This window comes from Bufo gargarizans, chromosome 4, assembly GCF_014858855.1.
Source record: "Bufo gargarizans isolate SCDJY-AF-19 chromosome 4, ASM1485885v1, whole genome shotgun sequence".
Taxonomy (NCBI): domain Eukaryota; kingdom Metazoa; phylum Chordata; class Amphibia; order Anura; family Bufonidae; genus Bufo; species Bufo gargarizans.
This window is the reverse complement of record NC_058083.1, coordinates 358,267,911-358,287,298: the sequence shown is the minus strand read 5'-3', so window position 1 is coordinate 358,287,298 and position 19,388 is coordinate 358,267,911. Positions and strand designations below refer to the sequence as shown.

General features: G+C 42.9%; 1 protein-coding gene across 3 annotated transcripts in view; it reads right to left on the bottom strand.

Annotated features, from left to right (window-relative positions):
- Window positions 1-19,388, bottom strand: part of WDR27 (WD repeat domain 27) — a 679,631-nt gene that overhangs the window by 379,484 nt on the left and 280,759 nt on the right. For all 3 annotated transcript variants that reach the window (XM_044290035.1, XM_044290036.1, XM_044290037.1), the window contains 3 exons: window positions 16,596-16,667; window positions 14,400-14,506; window positions 11,204-11,293 (listed from right to left, as the gene is read on the bottom strand). In XM_044290035.1, the coding sequence (XP_044145970.1) occupies window positions 11,204-11,293; window positions 14,400-14,506; window positions 16,596-16,667 (269 nt within the window). The remainder of the gene's footprint in view (window positions 1-11,203; window positions 11,294-14,399; window positions 14,507-16,595; window positions 16,668-19,388) is intronic.

Sequence of the window (19,388 nt, the reverse complement as noted above, 5' to 3'; positions counted from 1 at the left end):
TTCGCAAATCTTTTTATGGAGCGTTTTGAGGACGAGTACATCTATGGATCTAGGTATTGGACTGACAACATCGTCTTCTACCGTAGATACATAGATGACCTGATCCTCATATGGAATGGTGATGATGCCTCAATCACCTCTTTTTTTGAGGAAATGAAGTCCACGGATTGGGGCATCAATCTGGTGGGGATGTCCAACCGGGTCAAGATTGAATATCTTGATCTAGAACTGGAGGCCATTGGAAAGGCTATTATTACACGCACCTATTTTAAAAAGGTGGATTGCAGTTATTTGGACTTTTCCAGCACTCATTATAAAAAATGGAAGGTGAATATCCCTTTTAGTCAGTTCAAAAGGGTAAGACGCAACTGTTCCCTTGATAAGGATTTTATTTGCCAAAGTGAAATTCGTGATAGGATATCCCCCGAAGATAATTGAAGCGGCGTATGAAAGAGCCAGGGACCTATCCCAAAATTCATGCCTCACCAAAAGCAAAAAAATACAAGATGAACATTTTAGTATGAATTTCCTGACGACATATGGGAATAACCATTACGCCATTAGAGATATATTGTCTCAGCATTGGCATATATTGAAAAGGGATCCACATTTAAAACAAATGGTACCAGGACAACCCCGACTAACTTTCATTTTTATAATTATGTACTATTTCAGTCCGGTAGAGATATGTAGGAAAATGAATCCCTCCCCCCCCCCCCTCCCTTCCTCGTTTTCTTATCTTTTGTTTCTTTTTTCCTTTAATGCCCAGGTGGACCAATCATCCCTAGTGAAGGAGGACAGCACAAGCACCTCCTACTGGATTGCTTGCCGCATCATGAAGGCGGCATGACGCCCGATCTCTCTGCCTGCCGAGCCGCTCTTCACGCTGGCCTGAAAGCGTCCAGTCTCATAGCAACGTATTTGCATGGCAAGTCATATGATCGGACTTGCGATCATGTGACCCTGGGTGACGCGGTTCCTCCTCCTTTAGAGATCGTCTGTGCCTCCAAGCAATGTGCATACTTGTTAATGACTAAAATATGATTATATAGTAGCCTGCAAGTCCTTTGGCCCATTAAATATAAGTACATATCCTGGTTCACCCGTTTGTATATTTATTGTTATGCTTCCAGCTTGGGGAGACTTTTGAGGTGACGCCCACCTCCCATTTGACCTCACCTACATGTGACCTTTTATGTGTGTATATACACCCAGCATGTTTGTCCATTTGTTATGCAATGTTTTTTGACCTGATGAAGGCGATTCTTTCCCCGAAACGCATTGTGTGTTTGCAATAAATACCTTTTGACGATACATCATCCGCCATTGGTTGGTTCCTTGCGCCGAGGGATGCTCTTTCCTTTTGTTCTCACGGGAGATAAGGCGCTGCCAGAAGTGGCATACTCTACCCATTCATGCACAGTAGAAAGTAGTGTGTACTAAGTGAAAGTCTACTACATGCTTGGACTGGAAGGTTATCTATACCCTGTGAGATCACGTCTGATTATTCTACCAAGCCTGTCACACTTGAAAATGTGGTTTGGCAGTTTATCGGCTCTCCTCTGTTAGGTCACTGAAATGCTATTGTTTGACACCCCAGAAGAAAACCTGATAAAGAACTATGAGAAGATGATAAAGGACAGAAAAACAGTCAGTTTCATTGTATCAAAGAACAATCCTCCTAATTTCAATTCAATTGTGGTTAATATAGCGGACCGGTAACATATGCTTTGGTCTTGTCCAGTGATAGGTAGCTACTGGGATGGAGTGCTGACTATGATTAATCTCAATCTGGAGCTGAGGCTGCAAAAGGACCCTAAAGTATGTGTGCTGGGTTATATGTCGGATATTGGAGGGAGTGAGCTGGTAAAGGTGTCTGTGGGGAGGCTGCTGTATGTGGCTAGGAACTTGGTGGCGCAGTGGTGGATCCAGGGGAGTCCGCCAACAATGGATGAGTTTGTGCGGAAGGTGCATGACATGTTGATGATGGAAAGAGGCATGTTTACCAGGAGAGGTTGTCCTCAGACGTTTGAGAAATTATGGAATGAGTGGTTGTCTCATACTCATGTTGTGATTTAGGATATCTTGGAGGTGTTCGCGCTCAGATCTATGGGGTGGGAGGGGGTGGGGGACATGGGAGGGGGGTTGGGCGTATGCTAGAAATGGGCATTTACTGTGTAATCGTTGTTTTTTGTTTCTTTACATTGTATACTGTTATATGGCGATTCTCTCATGGTGTTGTCATATGCTACTGCTTTATATTGACTCTGAATTTGTGAATGAAAAAGAGACAATGTACTGTCATAGAATAAGCTGACTTTATTTGATCAATAAAAATGATTTAATTCAATTGTGGTTAATATAGGTCCCTTTTTTACGGGACAATTTGGCAGGCGACTGTTGGAAAGGAAGCAATGCAGCAATCTCCTCCACAGTATGGAGAGGAAGGATCGCTAATGCCATCACTTGTTCCTATACATAATTATTGTATGGCAGCAGCAGAATGCTGTTTAGACGGCACGATATGCTGCCAGCAAACAGCGATTTAGTGGACTACATGAAAGATGAAATTACACGATAAACTAGCATTTTACTCGTTCATCAGGTAATCGGCAGCACCTTTACACTGCCAGATAATTGGTAACTAGCATTCCTCTGATTATCTGGACTATTCTTGGCCTGTTTAAAGGGCCCTTATTAGCCATTACAATTTAACATTTTAGAGCAATATGTTGATGTCTGTGATACAGCAACAAGTTGGAAGGTTTACAACTTGCTTACAAGAATTATGAGCGATGGGCCTCTTACTCATAAAACATATTCAATATCAAATTTCAACCTTTATTTTCATCTTAAGTAAAATTTCAGTAATTACATTGCATGTCTTAAGATGTCTATGGCAAATCTGTTTTTCGCATATGATGGGGAAAAAAAATACTACAGGCATAAAGTGGAACCATTTTTTATAGCAATTACAATCAGATGAATTTTTACTTCCTAACCACTGTAATCTAATTGGTTGTTAAAAGTTAAAGGGGTTATCTCCATGTATGGATTATACTTTTGTATAAACAAGAAACAAAAGTGGATCGCACATCCTCAATACTATGCTTTTATCTAACTGCTTCTCAGCATAATAAACATCGCTTCTCAGCGTAATTTATCGTATACCTACCCCTATGCTGCATGCTAGACATGAGGCATTAGTATACAATTTAATCAAAAAGCATAGGCCCACTCCCCACGACAAGGTTGCCTCTTTGAATAGGACCCTATTCTCAGTGTGGATTATATTTACCTGCTCCATGGCACCCACGTCGCTCCGGATCTCTGCATGGCCACCGCTGCATCTCCCCATCGCTCGGATCAAAACATCACACGATGGGGGAGCAGCTAATTGCAAGTCCCGACAGTCAGGCCGCTGAGCTCGGGCTGTGAGAAAAATACTTAACTGGAAGTGGAAGGGGAGCTGCTTTAGGGCTCTTTTACACTTGCGTTCTTTTCTACCGGCATAGAGTTCCGTCGTGGGGCTCTATGCCGGAAGAATCCTGATCAGGATTATCCCGATGCATTCTGAATGGAGAGAAATCCATTCAGGATGCATCAGGATGTCTTCAGTTCAGGACCGGAACGTTTTTTGGCCGGAGAAAATACCACAGCATGCTGCGCTTTTTGCTCCGGCCAAAAATCCTGAACACTTGCCACAAGGCCAGATCCGGAATTAATACCCATTGAAAAGCATTAATCCGTATCCGGCCTTAAGCTAAACGTCGTTTCGGCGCATTGCCGGATCAGACGTTTAGCTTTTTCTGAATGGTTACCATGGCTGCCGGGACGCTAAAGTCCTTTCAGCCATGGTAAAGTGTAGTGGGGAGCGGGGGAGCAGTATACCTACAGCCCGTGCGGCTCCCGGGGCGCTCCAGAGTGACGTCAGGGCGCCCCACGTGCATGGATGACGTGATCGCATGGCACGTCATCCATGCACATGGGGCGCTCTGATGTCATTCTGAAGCGCCCCGGGAGCCGCACAGGCGGTAAGTATACTGCTTCCCCGCTCCCCACTACTACTATGGCAACCAGGACTTTAATAGCGTCCTGGCTGCCATAGTAACATTGAACGCATTTTGAAGACGGATCTGTCTTCAAATGCTTTCAGTTCACTTGCGTTTTTCCGGATCCGGCATGTAATTCCGGCAAATGGAGTACACAACGGATCCGGACAACGCAAGTGTGAAAGAGCCCTTAGCTGCTGATATTTCCTGAATGGTAGCTGCTTCAAGCATGGAGATGGCATTCTATGCTTTATATAAGACCAAAATGACTGCATTAGTCCAAGCTAAACAGGAGATGTCACTGTTAGAAACTGAGTCGGGAATAATGGCAGGTAAAACCTGTGTTCACTTTCTGCTGTATTCACTGCATTTTTAACAGTGATATCTTCCTATTGACTGAAGATATTGCTGTCATTCTGGTATTGTTTGAAAGCTTGGAATGTCAACTTTCAAACAATACAAAGCCCATATCTCTAGCTGTTACCAGAGATATGAGCAGCTATAGTGGCTGCCCCCCCCCCCCCTCCCCTTCAGTTGTAGACTTGGCAGGCTACAGGAGGAGAGGAAAAACAGTAAAAAAAATATATAGAAATGTGGCATGTGACCCACATAATAAAATTATGTTATTTTTACCCACAGTGAACACCATAAATTCCAGAAAATAATCTTAAAATTGCTGTTTTTTATTTTTCCCCCTTAAAATAAAATGATACAAGTTATTTAATTACTACACTATATACTGTATACACCCAAAAATGGTTCCTAAAAAACCTACAACTAATCCCGCAAAATAAAAAAAAGATATTAGAAATTAAAAAGGGGGACTTCTAAAACACAAAGGGGGAAAATATTACTGGTCCTTAAGGCTAAAATGAATTATGTCAATAAGGGGTTAAAAATGCAATAGTGTCCCCTGAGTTGTGCGCCAACAAGATTTACTGCAGACACACATTAAAAATCTACAATAAATAAAATAACTTAGCTTTTTTTTTTTTTCAATGTCAAAATGTTAGGACGTTAAAGGCAATGTCCCATGATTAATGTAAACAATGAAAATTAGATATTGTAAAGTACATGACGGTCTCTTTCTAACAAACATAGACCCAGTCCTGCACCTCACATGGATACAGGGATCTCCAATTGCTCTGTTAGATGTATTTCAAGTTGGCACTTTCTAGGGGAAGTGTAACGTCCACGTCCACACACACACAGGGGGAAGGATAGTGACCACTGCGCTCCACCCTCACCCCTGGCCCTGACTACTTGCCTCACGAGTCCTGATGACAGGGGACAACTGGACGACAGTCCCTTACTTAGGATATGTGCAGGGAAGACAGACAAGACAAAATACAGAACGTGAACGGACCTGGTCAGAACCAAGAGAGCTACGCAGTACAAAGGGTTAAGCAAAGAATGGTCAGGAGAAGCCGGGGTCAAATACCAGGCGAGTAGAGAAGTACCAGAGGAGTCTGCAAAGAGTAGTCAGGTGGGAGCCGAGGTCACAATACCAGGACAGATGCGCAGTACAGGAGGAGCAGGCAAAGGATCGTCAGGGAACAGGATCAGGTGAGTATTCAGTAGTCCAACAAATAGCCAGGAACCTAGAAATTAACAGGCAACCTGTGGCCAGCAGGCTGCCTGTATTTATAGTGGGGAGTGAGGGTTATGTGACCTGGCCAGCGTCACATGACTGACAGACCGACCAGTCGAGCACCGAGTGATCAGCTCGGCGCTCAAGGCAGACCTAGGAGCAGGGAGCCTCCCAGCTAGCAAAGCCGCCCTGGGAACGAGGTCAAACACAGATCCTCGCTCCCGAAGCTAAGCAGCAGGTCTGCAGCTGATGGGAGACCGAGCGCGCCTTCGGCACCCTGTTACAGTACCCCCTCTTTTACGAGGGGCCACCGGACCCAAGACTTCAGGCGATGGCCTTTCAGGGTGTTCTAAATTAAATTTTCGAACAAGTCTAGGAACATGAACCTCCCTGGCAGGTACCCAAGATCTTTCTTCAGGTCCATACCACTTCCAGAGAATCAGGTACTGCAAGGAATTACGCACTAATTATCCACTATTTTAGACACCACATACTCGACAGCATCATTAACAAGAACCGACAGAGGCGAGGCTTTCGATGGTACTACTGGTTCAAAATATTTTTTAAGTAGAGATTTATGGAACACATTATGAATGTGGAATGACTCGGGCAGCTCCAACCTAAATTATACCGGGTTAATTTCCTCCATGATCTTATATGGTCCAATAAAACGAGGAGCAAATTTTCTAGAAGCTACCTTGAGAGATAGATTCTTGGAGGACAACCATACTTTATCCCCAACCTGAAAGTTCACCCCCCCCCCCTTGAACATCTCCTATCGGCCTTGAGTTTTTGAGAACTTTGAGCCTTTTCTAGGTTCGATTGAACCCGGGCCCAAACTGTGCACAGTTCGGAGGAGAGTTTATCCAGGGTTAGAGGAGGAGACGGACGACCCAGAATGAAAACGAGGATGAAAACCATGGTTACAAAAGAAAGGGGAGACCCCAGCAGAAGAATTGACACGGTTATTCAAAGCAAATTCAGCTAAAGGAAGGAATTTGACCCATAATTGCTGGTCATCAGCAACATACAACCTCAAGAATTGTTCCACAGACTGATTAAGGCGTTCAGTCTGCCCATTACTCTCAGGATGGTAGGCGGAAGAAAAAGACAATACAATTTCACATCTTTGACAGAAGGCCCTCCAGAATTTGGACACAAACTGCACACCCCTGTCAGAAACAATATTTTCCGGGATGCCATGCAAACAAACAATCTCTCTCACAAAAATAGACCCCAGGGTTTTAGCATTCGGAAGCTTAGACAGGGGAATGAAATGAACCATCTTGCTAAACCTATCGACCACTACCCAAACCACAGTCTTACCCTCCGCTAGCGGTAGGTCAGTTATAAAGTCCATTGAGATATGGGACCAGGGTCTACTGGGAATCGGTAGGGGTCGTAGGTTACCAGCGGGGCGAGTCCTAGGTGTCTTACACCTGGCACAAACCTCACAGGCTGACACGTAAGACTTGACATCCTTGGTCAGAGTGGGCCACCAATAAGATCTAGAAACCAGATTCTTAGTGCCCTCAAAACCTAGATGTCCACAAAAGGCAGAATCGTGACACTCCCCCAACAGCTGGAGACAAAATTGTACGGGAACAAACAACTTATCTGTTGGGGTGGATGCCGGTGCCAGATGTTGTTCAGCCTTAATGCGAGCCAAGATATCCTGGGTTAGATCCGCTAAGAAAATGTTTGCTGGAAGGATGGATTCAGGCTGTGCCTCAGTGGGTTAAAAGGCATGGAAGCTCAGAGATAATGCATCTGCCTTCACATTTTTACTTCCCGGCCTGAACGTAATGAAGAAATCAAACGGGTAAAAAACAGAGCCCATCGGGCTTGTCGGGGATTCAACCTCTTAGCAGACTCGAGAAACATTAGGTTTTTATGGTCAGTGACAACAGTTACCCGATGCCTTGCCCCCTCCCAAAAATGCCTCCACTCCTCAAATACCCATTTAATAGCCAGCAGCTCCCTATTCCCTATGTCGTAGTTTCTCTCCGTGGGAGAGAATTTCCTGGAGAAGAAGGAACTCGGTCTCAGGTTAGTGAGGCTAGCAGGACCTTGTGAAAGGACTGCTCCTGCTCCGTCCTCGGACGCATCCACCTCCAGAATAAAGGGTCTCTCCTAATCAGGCTGGATCAGAATGGGAGCGCTACTAAATGCCTATTTTAATGTTTCAAATGAAGAAATGGCCTTGGTAGACCAATTCTCCAAATCCGACCCTTTCTTAGTAAGGTCGGTCAATGGTTTAACAACTACAGAAAAATTAATGATAAATTTACAATAGTAATTAGCGAAACCCAAAAAACTTTGTAAAGCCTTTAAGGATGAAGGCCTTACCCATTCCTTAACTGCCAAAACCTTACCAGGATCCATCTTAAAGGCGTGATGAGTCAGAACATGCCCTAGAAACAGTATCTCCTGTACACCAAAGACACATTTCTCTTGCTTAGCGGATAGCTGGTTCTCTCTCAACACCTCTAATACTTGTTTGACATGAGACACATGAGATTCGAAATCAGGAGAGAATATCAAAATGTCGTCAAGATAGACAATAATAAATTTACTTAAGAACTCCCTAAGAATATTGCTCATTAAGTTTTGGAACACAGCTGGGGCATTGCTGAGTCCAAAAGGCATCACCTGATATTCAAAGTTTCCTATCGGAGTATTGAACGCTGTCTTCCATTCGTCTCCCTCCTTGATTCGGATTAGATTGTATGCCCCTTTCAGGTCAATCTTGGATAACCAGGTTGCCCCCAGAACCTGGTTAAATACATCCGGAATCAATGGGAGAGAGTATCTTTTTTGGACAGTGATTTTATTTAATCTCCGCTAATCAATACAAGGCCTAAGACCACCATGCTTCTTCTTAACAAAGAAAAACCCTGCTCCCATAGGAGAGACTGAAGGTCTAATATGCCCTTTAGCAAGGCTCTCCTTAATATAATCTTCCATAGCCTTGCGTTCGGGCTTAGAAAGATTATAAATTTGCCCTTTAGGAAACTTGGCACCCTCTATTAGCTCTAAGGCGCAATCATAAGGTCTATGGGGGGGGGGGGGGGTAGAACCTCTGGAGTAGGGGATGAGAATACATCAGAATATTCCTTAATAACTGAGGGTAATGTATTAGACCTTACTGAAACCCCAGCCTGGACCACGGACAAGCACGGGTCACACTTAGGTCCCCATTTCACCAACTCTCCTTTGGACCAATCTATTGTGGGGTTATGTAAACGGAGGCAAGGCAACTCTAGTACCAGCTCAACCAGTAGGTTCTCCAGGACTAAAAGAGAACACCCACGGTTAGAGAAATTTCAGAGGTACATGACCTCACCGTACCACCAATCAGGGGAGTAGGGTTCTGGGAGCTTGATCTGGGGCTCAAAATGTGGACTGGAGGACTGAGGAGAGGAAGGACCTTGCCCTAACTCAAAAGAACGGAGTTTCTCTCCTAGCTCCTGCACCATCTGTGTCAGGTTAGAGAGATGGTCAGTCAGGGTAATAAGAGGATTCATGATACAGTGGTTCTTGGGCCTGTTAATCTGTAACGGTCACATCCACACACACACAGGGGGAAGGATAGTGACGACTGCGCTCCACCCTCACCCCTGGCCCTGCCTACTTGCCTCACGAGTCCTGATGACAGGGAACAACTGGACGACAGTCCCTTACTTAGGATATGTGCAGGGAAGACAGACAAGACAAAATACAGAACGTGAACGGGCCGGGTCAGAACCAAGAGAGCTACGCAGTACAAAGGGTTAAGCAAAGGATGGTCAGGAGAAGCCGGGGTCAAATACCAGGCGAGTAGAGAAGTACCAGAGGAGTCCGCAAAGAGTAGTCAGGTGGGAGTCGAGGTCACAATACCAGGACGGATGCGCAGTACAGGAGGAGCAGGCAAAGGATTGTCAGGGAACAGGATCAGGTGAGTATTCAGTAGTCCAACAAATAGCCAGGAACCTAGAAATTAACAGGCAACCTGTGGCCAGCAGGCTGCCTGTATTTATAGTGGGGAGTGAGGGTTATGTGACGTGGACAGCGTCACATGACCGACAGACCGACCAGTCAAGCACCGAGTGATCAGCTCGGTGCTCAAGGCAGACCTAGGAGCAGGGAGCCTCCCAGCTAGCAAAACCGCCCTGGGAACGAGGTCAAACACAGATCCTCGCTCCCGAAGCTAAGCAGCAGGTCTGCGGCTGATGGGAGACCGAGTGCGCCTTCGGCACCCCGTTACAGGAAGTGTCCTTTCTACTGCAACTGGTGGCAGTTGATGGATGGAACTAAGTATGTGCTTCCATCTCAGTGAGCAGGACAGGGAAATTAGAAAAGAAAGCAATCAGCAGGTTGCGCTGTACAGATAGAGTTTAGTGAATAACAGTGGCTATACTAGATTTTTTATTATATGTAATTAAAAAAGTATTCAGATCCAGGTGCTGATTTGTTTGTGGGACAACCTGTTTAATAGTTACCTAAATGATGCGACTGTTCCTGTGACAACGGTGAATCACTGGGAGAAAAAAATGTTGTCAAAGAGACAATGATTTTATTGGCTGACAACTTATGCAGAATATTTTAGAAAAAAAATATTTTAGGGTTCCTCACATATCATTTGTGGAAAGGTCGCAAAGCTAACCAACGTGCACTGTGATGTTGTTGGAGACGTCCCTCTTCCACAACTCCTCCTATATACAAACTTGCACTACAACTCCGTCTTTTATCTATAGCCAATCATCACAGACTGTAAAGGCATACTTACACGGACCAACTAAGCAGGCAGTTATCAGGAAGGAACCAATCCATCCAGATAACTGCCTGCTCTTCGGTGAAAGCGAAGAGCTGTGCAGCGATCACCTCCACTGTATGGGGACAAGCAATGGCTACTGCAATCCCGCATCCTCATACAGCTGCATTGTTTCTGGGCAGTAGATCACAGTTTACACAGCACGATCTGCTGCCCAGAAACGATTATTCAGATATCCACATGAACAATGAATTCATCCGATGAATGAGTATTTTGTGGATTCGCAGCACATTTACATGGGGCCATTATCGGGAACAATCACTCCTACTATCATTCCCAATAATCGGCACAACTACTGCCCTGTATAATTTTGGTTTAAGCGTGACTATGGGTTATATCTGATCTGTTTAGAAATACGAAGCAGATATATAATATTTATATTATAAAAAAAGCAACTATGACACTATAGAACTGCTGTCAACCTGCATTCTTATATATGTCATTACTTGTAATATCTTGCAGTGGAGATGTCCTGATCAGGGCACACATTTGTATAGTTTCTGGAACTAAGGATCTTATACTTATTATTATTTTTTTACACTATACACATATATGGGGAGATTTATGAAACTGTAAAGGAAAATTTGTCTTTGCTGCCCATATTTTGTTTCTCTGCTCCTAAAAAAATAAGACAGCTTTCATATATCTGCCCCAACATTCTGTTTATAGGCTATACATACCCTGTCCCATCTGGTAATTATTTTATCAATGTAGTACATAGCATCCAGGCAAGTGCTGTGGGAATACCTGTAAAAACAGCTGGCTCCCCACTGAATGTAGAACTAAACACCAATAAAGTTTTGTCAGCTAATCCACAAGCAAGTTTTATTCCATCTCCTAAGGAAAACATAAAACAGATCTTAATAATGTGCCTCAGTGTGACACAGCAATCCACTGCAAATAAAACTGTACATTGCTCCTACTGCGCTGGAGCCATTCATACATGATGGCATTTAGAGGTTTATTATCATCATGTTTGTTCGCAGTAAATACCGTACCTCTAACTACAAAGCTTTGAGAATGTCACTTCTCATTAGGATTTAGCATAGATTTCAGCTGTTCCATTTCAAGCACGGTCAATATGTTATTGCGGCTGCATGGATTCTATTACCTTACATGGAGCATTTTGGGACAAACGACTGGTATGTGTATAACATATGGGCATACTTTTACAACCTGGTTATGAGGAAGTCGAGGGATGAACAGGATGTCTTGATATATACAGTGAACATAATGCAATGATCATTTTTTTCCTATCCCTAGATGAACCCTCCACAGGCCTTATTTAATTTAAAATGAAAGGAAAATGCCACTTTAGAGACACTTTAGAGACACAGGTTGCATGTTCAAATACTTGAGGTACACAGATAATATACACTACTCGCAAAAAGTTGGGGAAATTTGGCTTGTGGATGAAATTCCAGGATGAACCTAAAATGCACTTAATGTGACTTTCTCTAAACTTTTGAATGTACATGTTCAACTGTTTAATGTTTCAGTACTTTTTCATAACTTTCTGTTCTTTAACAAGGAGCTTAATGGCAAAAGTGTCACAGAGTGTCATCAGCAGGTTGCAACAGAGATACAGAGAGATTGGAAGAGTCACAGAAAGGCATAGAATTGGACATCCTTTGGCCACATCCCACACTGATGATGTCTTTGTTGTGATCAATGCCTGGCGTAACCGGATGATGAATGCCACACAATTCCAGGCACATTTAGGGAAGGTGAGAGGCACCCAAGTTTCATGTCAGACCATTTAAAACCGTTTACATAAGCTTGGTCCGCATGCTAGATGAACTGCATGGGTACCTGACGGCACCACCAGGCACAAGCGTCAATGTCTTGCATGGGCAAGGGAGTACCTACACTGAACGAGAGACTAGTGGGCCTCAGTGTTGTTCACTGATGAAAGTCAGCATGAATGATGGCCGCCAACGATGTTGGAGAGGTCAAGGAGAGCATTATGCATCAGCACTGTTGTCACCAGACAAGCCTTTAGTGGTGGTGGTGTTACAGTGAGGGAATGTGTGTCTAGTCAATACAGAACTACCCTAGACTGTGCGAATGGTACAGTGACAAGCCCATACTACTTGAATAACATCATTAATCCAGTAATTGTGCCTCTGCATGAACAACACAGGCCTAATTTCATCTTCATGGACAACAATACGCCAGCTCATCGAGGTCGCATCACTAGGGAACGGCTTCTGGAGACTGGGGTACCTGAAATAGAGTGGCTTGCACTTTCTCCAGATCTAAATTCCATTGAAAACCTATAGGGTCAGCTGAGTCGCTGTGTAGAGGCTCATAACTGTACCCCAGAACCTCAATGACCTGAGGAGTGGGATGTCATGCATCAGCAGACAATAAGTCAATTTGTGAACAGCATGAGACGTTGTTGTCTGATGCTCAAGGCCACATGACAAGTTTTTGAGACATTTAAATTTTTTGTGGGGGTATACACACCACTGTTGTTGGTTTTTGTTTCAATAAATTGTTTGAGATGAGGAAAGCACTATTGCATGTTTCTACTTAAATGCCCGACTTTCATATCACAATATCACTATAGCATGAATGTTTTACGTTTTCCATAAATTTCACCGGAAAGCCAAATATCCCAAACTTTTTGTGTCTAGTGTATATGTTAAAAAAGTATTTATTTCAAATCAAGAAACATGATTTAGAAACATACACTGGAATTTATTTAGATGGTTGCTACAATCCTACTAAACTAAACTAAACATAATGCCTAGTATGTCTGACCCTGCTGATTAAAAACATAATTTTTTTCCTGCAATCCACTGCTGCATTTAGAAGAAATAAATGTTTACAAAAAAATATGCAAATTAGGACTTAAGTGCACGAGGGATGGGCCCTAGTCACTTGGTGAACATAAGCTTGACTGCTCTGCTTCCCTGGACACTCCCACCTCCACCTGGACATCTAGCCCTGTCAATCAAGTGGAGATAGGAGTGTTTAGGGATGCAGAGGAGCCAAGGTGCACAGAGTGGCTAGAGCCCAATTTCAGAGCACACAATCCCTGATTTGCATATTTAAAAAAATACATTTCTGCTAAACACAGCAACAGACAGACAAAAGGTACATTTTTAATCAGCAGAGTCAGTCTACTGGGCATTTTGGCTGGTGTAATAGGGTTGATGCTTCTGATAGATACCCTTTAGGACACATAGCTTAAGGTCTTCCATTTAGCCATTTCAAAATTACAATTGCAGCGATATGATTTTTGAGTTGCTCAACAGCAAAATATAAAATGAAAAAAGAAAATGGATTTTGCATATGGATATATTATACATGATCCCTGTCACAGAGCATAATGATGCAGCCAGGAAAGCAGAAGCAGTTATAGTAGTTTTAGTAGTTTTATCTTGAAATAAAGAGGAGGGAATGTGTCATCAGAAAATTACCTATTGTTTAAATCATGTTTTAATGTTAAACATATTTTTAAAGAATTTTAGTGGTTATCTGCAGTTATCTGCTAATCATTACTAACACAGGATCCACTATTCACAATAGGCGTCAAAGCTTATCTACTCCCTCCTGACCTCTACACAGGTCACAGAGCATGCCTAGAAAACTGCCCTATAGAAGTCAGTGAGGTCCTCTCCTGTCCATTTTGTCTATTGTCTACGTGGCTACAGTAAAGCAATTCTCTAAATGATGTTAAGAACAACTCGGGTAAGATGGTAGCCCCATAATAATATTTAGAAAATAGAGAAATTGGATAAGAAAAAAAGGATATTTCGCTATCGTTTTTTTTTTTTTTTGGGGGGGGGGGGGGGGGGGGGACTAGTTGCAGCTTTGGAAAAAAACATCTATGAAAAACTGCACTATAGCTGCATTGTATGAGCTTATTCACATGCACTATTGCATAAAAAACACTAATATGCACGTCTGACTACATAAACAGTGCAATTCATACCAGAGTACTGAATGCCACAGGCAGATGTTGGCTTGTTACATAGTGTTATCTGTTTTTTAAGAGTAGATGGTGCTTGGACATCCAGAGGATACTCTTTTCTGGCTCCACTGAAATAAAAGGAACATACATAACATTACAAATTGAATTGCAGAGCTCTTCCGTTAGCACAACCCCAGGATCCCTCATCTTCTTAGTTCCCATAACATATAATGTTCGTCAGAACTGGGGGAACCTCTCTATCATACTTATGTTCTTCCAATATTCTATCTTCCTTTGTACAGCTTCAACATAGATACACAATACCCTGAAATACCCCATATCAATACTGCCAATTGAGGTACGCCTTATTGGCCCAATATGGATATTCCGGATATTTTGATATTATGATATATGGATATTATGGGGGACAGTAATTAGTGTTTTTAGATTCCTATGTCCGGGTCAGTTCTGGCAACTAGTGTAGCAAATCACCAGTGAAGTTGTCTTAGAGTAAACATTGTTTGCCACAAAGCACTACTCCTTTCAAACATTTAAAGGACGGTGCGGCACTGGTCTGCCAAGCAGAGTTCAAGCATGTGAAGGCCTGGGGAGTGCACCCCCTACTGACATTGTAGTTGCAGCAATTAGCTTCAGAACTGACAGGGCATGAGATACTTTTAACCTAGTTTTTACTCACATCCACTTATATTTAGGAAAGTGTTTCAACTAATGGTAGTAAAAGTTTAGTTTTATTATCTGGGACAAGTGTGGTTATTAGCCTAAACAGGCTTTATTTTGGTGACTTATTGGCCCAATTTCCCAAACATCGTTCATGGATATCCTTCCACTTATCCATAGGAATTGTGGGCCTGATATCATCCCTATATACTCTTAAAATACAGGAGAGATGTATGGTAAACAATATAGAAGTTGTTTACTCACAGAAATTGGCCGATTTTTTGTGTATTTCTGGCGCAGATTGTGGCGCAAAGGTTATTCAGGCAATCTGCGACTTTTCCCCATTCACGCCAGGTCTAAAAAAGGGAGTGTAGCATGGGCCAGCAGGCCAGTCAAATTTTTTGTTTTCTTTGCCTGTCTTAGGTGCTGAAAATGGTCTAAATTTCTCAGTGAACGGGTTATCAAATAAATGACCCCCAATACACCTTTTTCACTGAGCAGCAGGCATCAAACTTAAATAATTGCACATTTATCATACCCCAGTTTTTCTCCACAGAATTAGTGGGCTTGACTTGGCACATTGCGGCAAATGCCCAGGGATGTTGCTAACTTATTCTGGGAGTACCCTCAGGTTAGAGGTTTCTAGGAAAAGGTGTTAGACACCACATCAGAGTACATCTAAGCAATAGTACTTACTGCACCAGAGGTCCGTATGCTTCTTGGGCTTTTTTAGGAAAAGGACTCTATTACTTGCTAGGAAGTCAGCGGCCATTTGGTTAATGGACCGGCACACACCTTTTACTGGGCATTGTAACAATATGATCAAAAATATCATTCTACACAAGGTGGATGTATTGAAAAATAGAGTTTGCCCCCCAACAATGGGGAAAAAATTGCACATACAGTACAGGAGGATTGTTCTTTAAAAGAGTCGTTCACAACCAGGACCTTCAGGGCAGACCCCCCCCCCAGAGTGGTAGGACTAGTGGAGGGACTTATACTTACCTGATACCTGCTGCTGGGTTCCGATTCCTTCATTCCCTCACCACCGCTGCAGATCTCTGGCCTCAACATCTGGTTTGACCAATGAATAGCCACAGTGGTGATGTATCCCGCAAGTGTAAAGTGACCCAGTGACATGACGCATTACATAACAGTGGTTCGCCTGATTAAAGCACTATTTTCCTTTTGTTGATTCAAGGCTCCATTCCTGAGTTATGACACTTTTTCTTAATATGTAAATTAGGCCCTTGATGCAATTAGGGTGTCACCATTGCTCTTGTTGCACCCAAGCACCACTCATTTCTGTTGCCAGCCCCACCCTCTCTGCTTTGCCACTATCTGGGCTGCCAAACAAAGCAGCCAAGGAGAGCCTAGTATTGTTATGCTAATTCCTTGGCACCTTACCATGCTTTATAGATACCCTGCAAGCATTTTTTATGTAAACCTGTTTTATATACAGGTGTTTGGGATCTGAAAACCATCAAAGGGTGGTCAAAATAACTACCAGAAGTACCAGTAAACGTAAGTGTTTATTACTTTGAGATCTCTTTCTTCATTTTTGAAACTTGACTTGTCTTTACATTTGTTTTTGGAGAAAACATCTTCATTCTGGAAGGAAAAAAAATGTTGACTTCTTTAGAATAACTTCAAGAACAAAATTCATGCACCAAACAGATGATTAGTGTGGATATAGAACCACTGAAAATCTGAGGTGTTTAATAGAATTGATATTTTTTTCATGTACAGTATGTAAACATGTATTTCTGCTTGTTCAGGTGAAATAATAAAAAAAAAGTCTATTTTTTGCTTGTTTTGCAATAAAATAAGTAACAACCAAAGAAAGTGGAAAACTTTTTATAAGGCTTCCCATATACACATATACCGGCACACACATTTACACATCTTTAACAACGATCTTGTCACTTACCAGGCTGTCACAGCCATACCTCCCTGATCCATCTGCATGTTTTTGTATGCTCTCCCTGTGTTTTGTGACAAATGGGTAGGGAATTTACATTGTGAGCTCCACTGTGGACAGCAAGTGATGATAATGTCTGTAAAGCTCAGTGGAATATTTGGCTCTATATAAGTTCAGAGGGAGTCTGGAGAACTGAAGAGCAGGTAAGTGCCCGGAGAAGTCTTCTGAAGCTCTCCCTTCATATTGCCATAATTGGGTAGGGTAAAGCCTCTTTCACACGAGCGTGACGGATTAGGTCTGGATGCGTTCAGTGAAACAAACACCATTTTGCAAGCAAGTTCAGTCAGTTTTGTCTGCGATCGCGTTCAGTTGCTTCAGGTTTTTCCACGGGGATGCAATGCGTTTTGATGCGTTTTTCATGCACATGATAAAAAACGGATGCTTACATATGCAATGCGTTTTTCACTGAAGCCCCATTCACTTCTAAGGGGCCAGGGCTGCGTTAAAACGCAGAATATATAACATGCTGCGTGTTGATTTCATTGAAATAAATGGGTCGGGTTTCAGTGCGGATGCTATGCGTTCACATCACGCATTGCACCTGCACGGAAAACTCGCTTGTGTGAAATGGGCAATAGTGTTGTTGTCAGTGGTGGAGGGGTGGTTAGGGGTAAGAATACTGCTGTCACTGTTGCTGCACTGTGGTGTTTGGTGCTGCCATGTGCTATTTTGCGCTGCACTGTGATATATATATTTGGTGCTGCTGGGAGGTATTTTGTGCTGCACATATACAGGTGAAACTCGAAAAATTAGAATATCACGCAAAGTTCATTTATTTCAGTAATGCAACTTAAAAGGTCATTACATGTAAAGCGAGATATTTCAAGCCTTTATTTGTTATAATTTGGATGATTATGGCATACAGCTTATGAAACCCCAAAGTCACAATTTTGAGGTACCCTTTGCTCAGGGGATATGGATTAATTAGCTGACTAGTGTGACACGTTGAGCCTAGAATATAGAACCGTTTCACAAAATTCTAATTTTAAGCTGCATTAATGCAATTCCTTTTAATTTGCATTACTGAAGTAAATGGACTTTTGCACAATATTTAAATTTTTCATTTTTCAAGTTTCTCCTGTATATATTTGCATTGCTGGGAAGTATTCTGTGCTGCACTGTGATATATATACACGAGCTGAAGGATACGGCTTCGCACGGGTATATTTAATCTTTTTCATGTAATGTTTCTGTGTGACATTAAAAGATAGACAGTATCTCTCATAAGAGTAACCTGTATAGCACCCCGCCTCCTTAACAGTGAACTCCACAGGCCCCTCCCTCTTAACACTGAATCCCCCCAAAGTTCCCTGCCTCCTTAAAATGGGACCTCCACAGCAGCCCGCCCCTTTAAGTGTGAGTTCCACAGCACCCCACTCCCTTGACAGTGACCTCCACAGGGGCCCGCCCTTTTAACAGTGCCCTCTACAGCACCCCGCCCCTTAACACTGACCACTATAGCAGACCGTCCCCTTAATTGTGATCTCCACTGTTCCCTGCCCTCTTAACAGAGACCTCCACAGAGTACACCCCTTTAGCAGTACTGCCACAGTACCCCGCTCCCTTAACAGTGACCTCACAGTACCCTGCTACCTTAAGAGTGACCCCCACAGAAGCTGCTTCTTTAACAATGGCCTCCACGGTCCCCTGCCCCCTTAACAGTAACATCCACAGTTAACGCCGCTTTAACAGTGACCTTCACTATGGATGCCCCTTTAATAGTGACCTCCACCGCACCTTGTCTCCTTAACAATGATTTCCACAATGACTCGCCCACTTAACAGTGACCTCCACAGCTGATGCCCCTTTAATCGTGACCTCTACAGTCCCTTGCCCCCTTAACAGTAACCTCCACAGCTCCTGCCCCTTTAACAGTGGCCGCCACAGCAGCCCACCCTTTATTTGTGACCTCCAAAGTACTCAGTCTTGTTAACAGTGATTTCCATAATAATCTGCCCCCTTACAGGACTTTTCTCTTAGCATCTGACGACAATCGTCCAATCAAATTCCTTTTATTACGGGGGGATTATTGTCTTTAATTGACAGTATATGAAACCCCACAGAATTAGTATACACTTAAGGTCATGTGAGTTACATCACCCCCTTAACACCAACGTTGGCTAAGCGTTGCAATCAAAATCATATTAAGGCTACATTCACACGTCAGTATTTTTCTATATCCCGATTTTCGGTCCGTTTTTTGCGGATCCGTTGTTCCTGAAAATGTTTCCGTATGTCATCCGTTTTTTGCGGATCCGCAAAAAACGGAAACATGTATAAATTTCAATAAGCAAATAAAGTTGTTTGGATTTCTTTGAAAAAAATAAAATAAAATTTTTTTTAAATGTAAT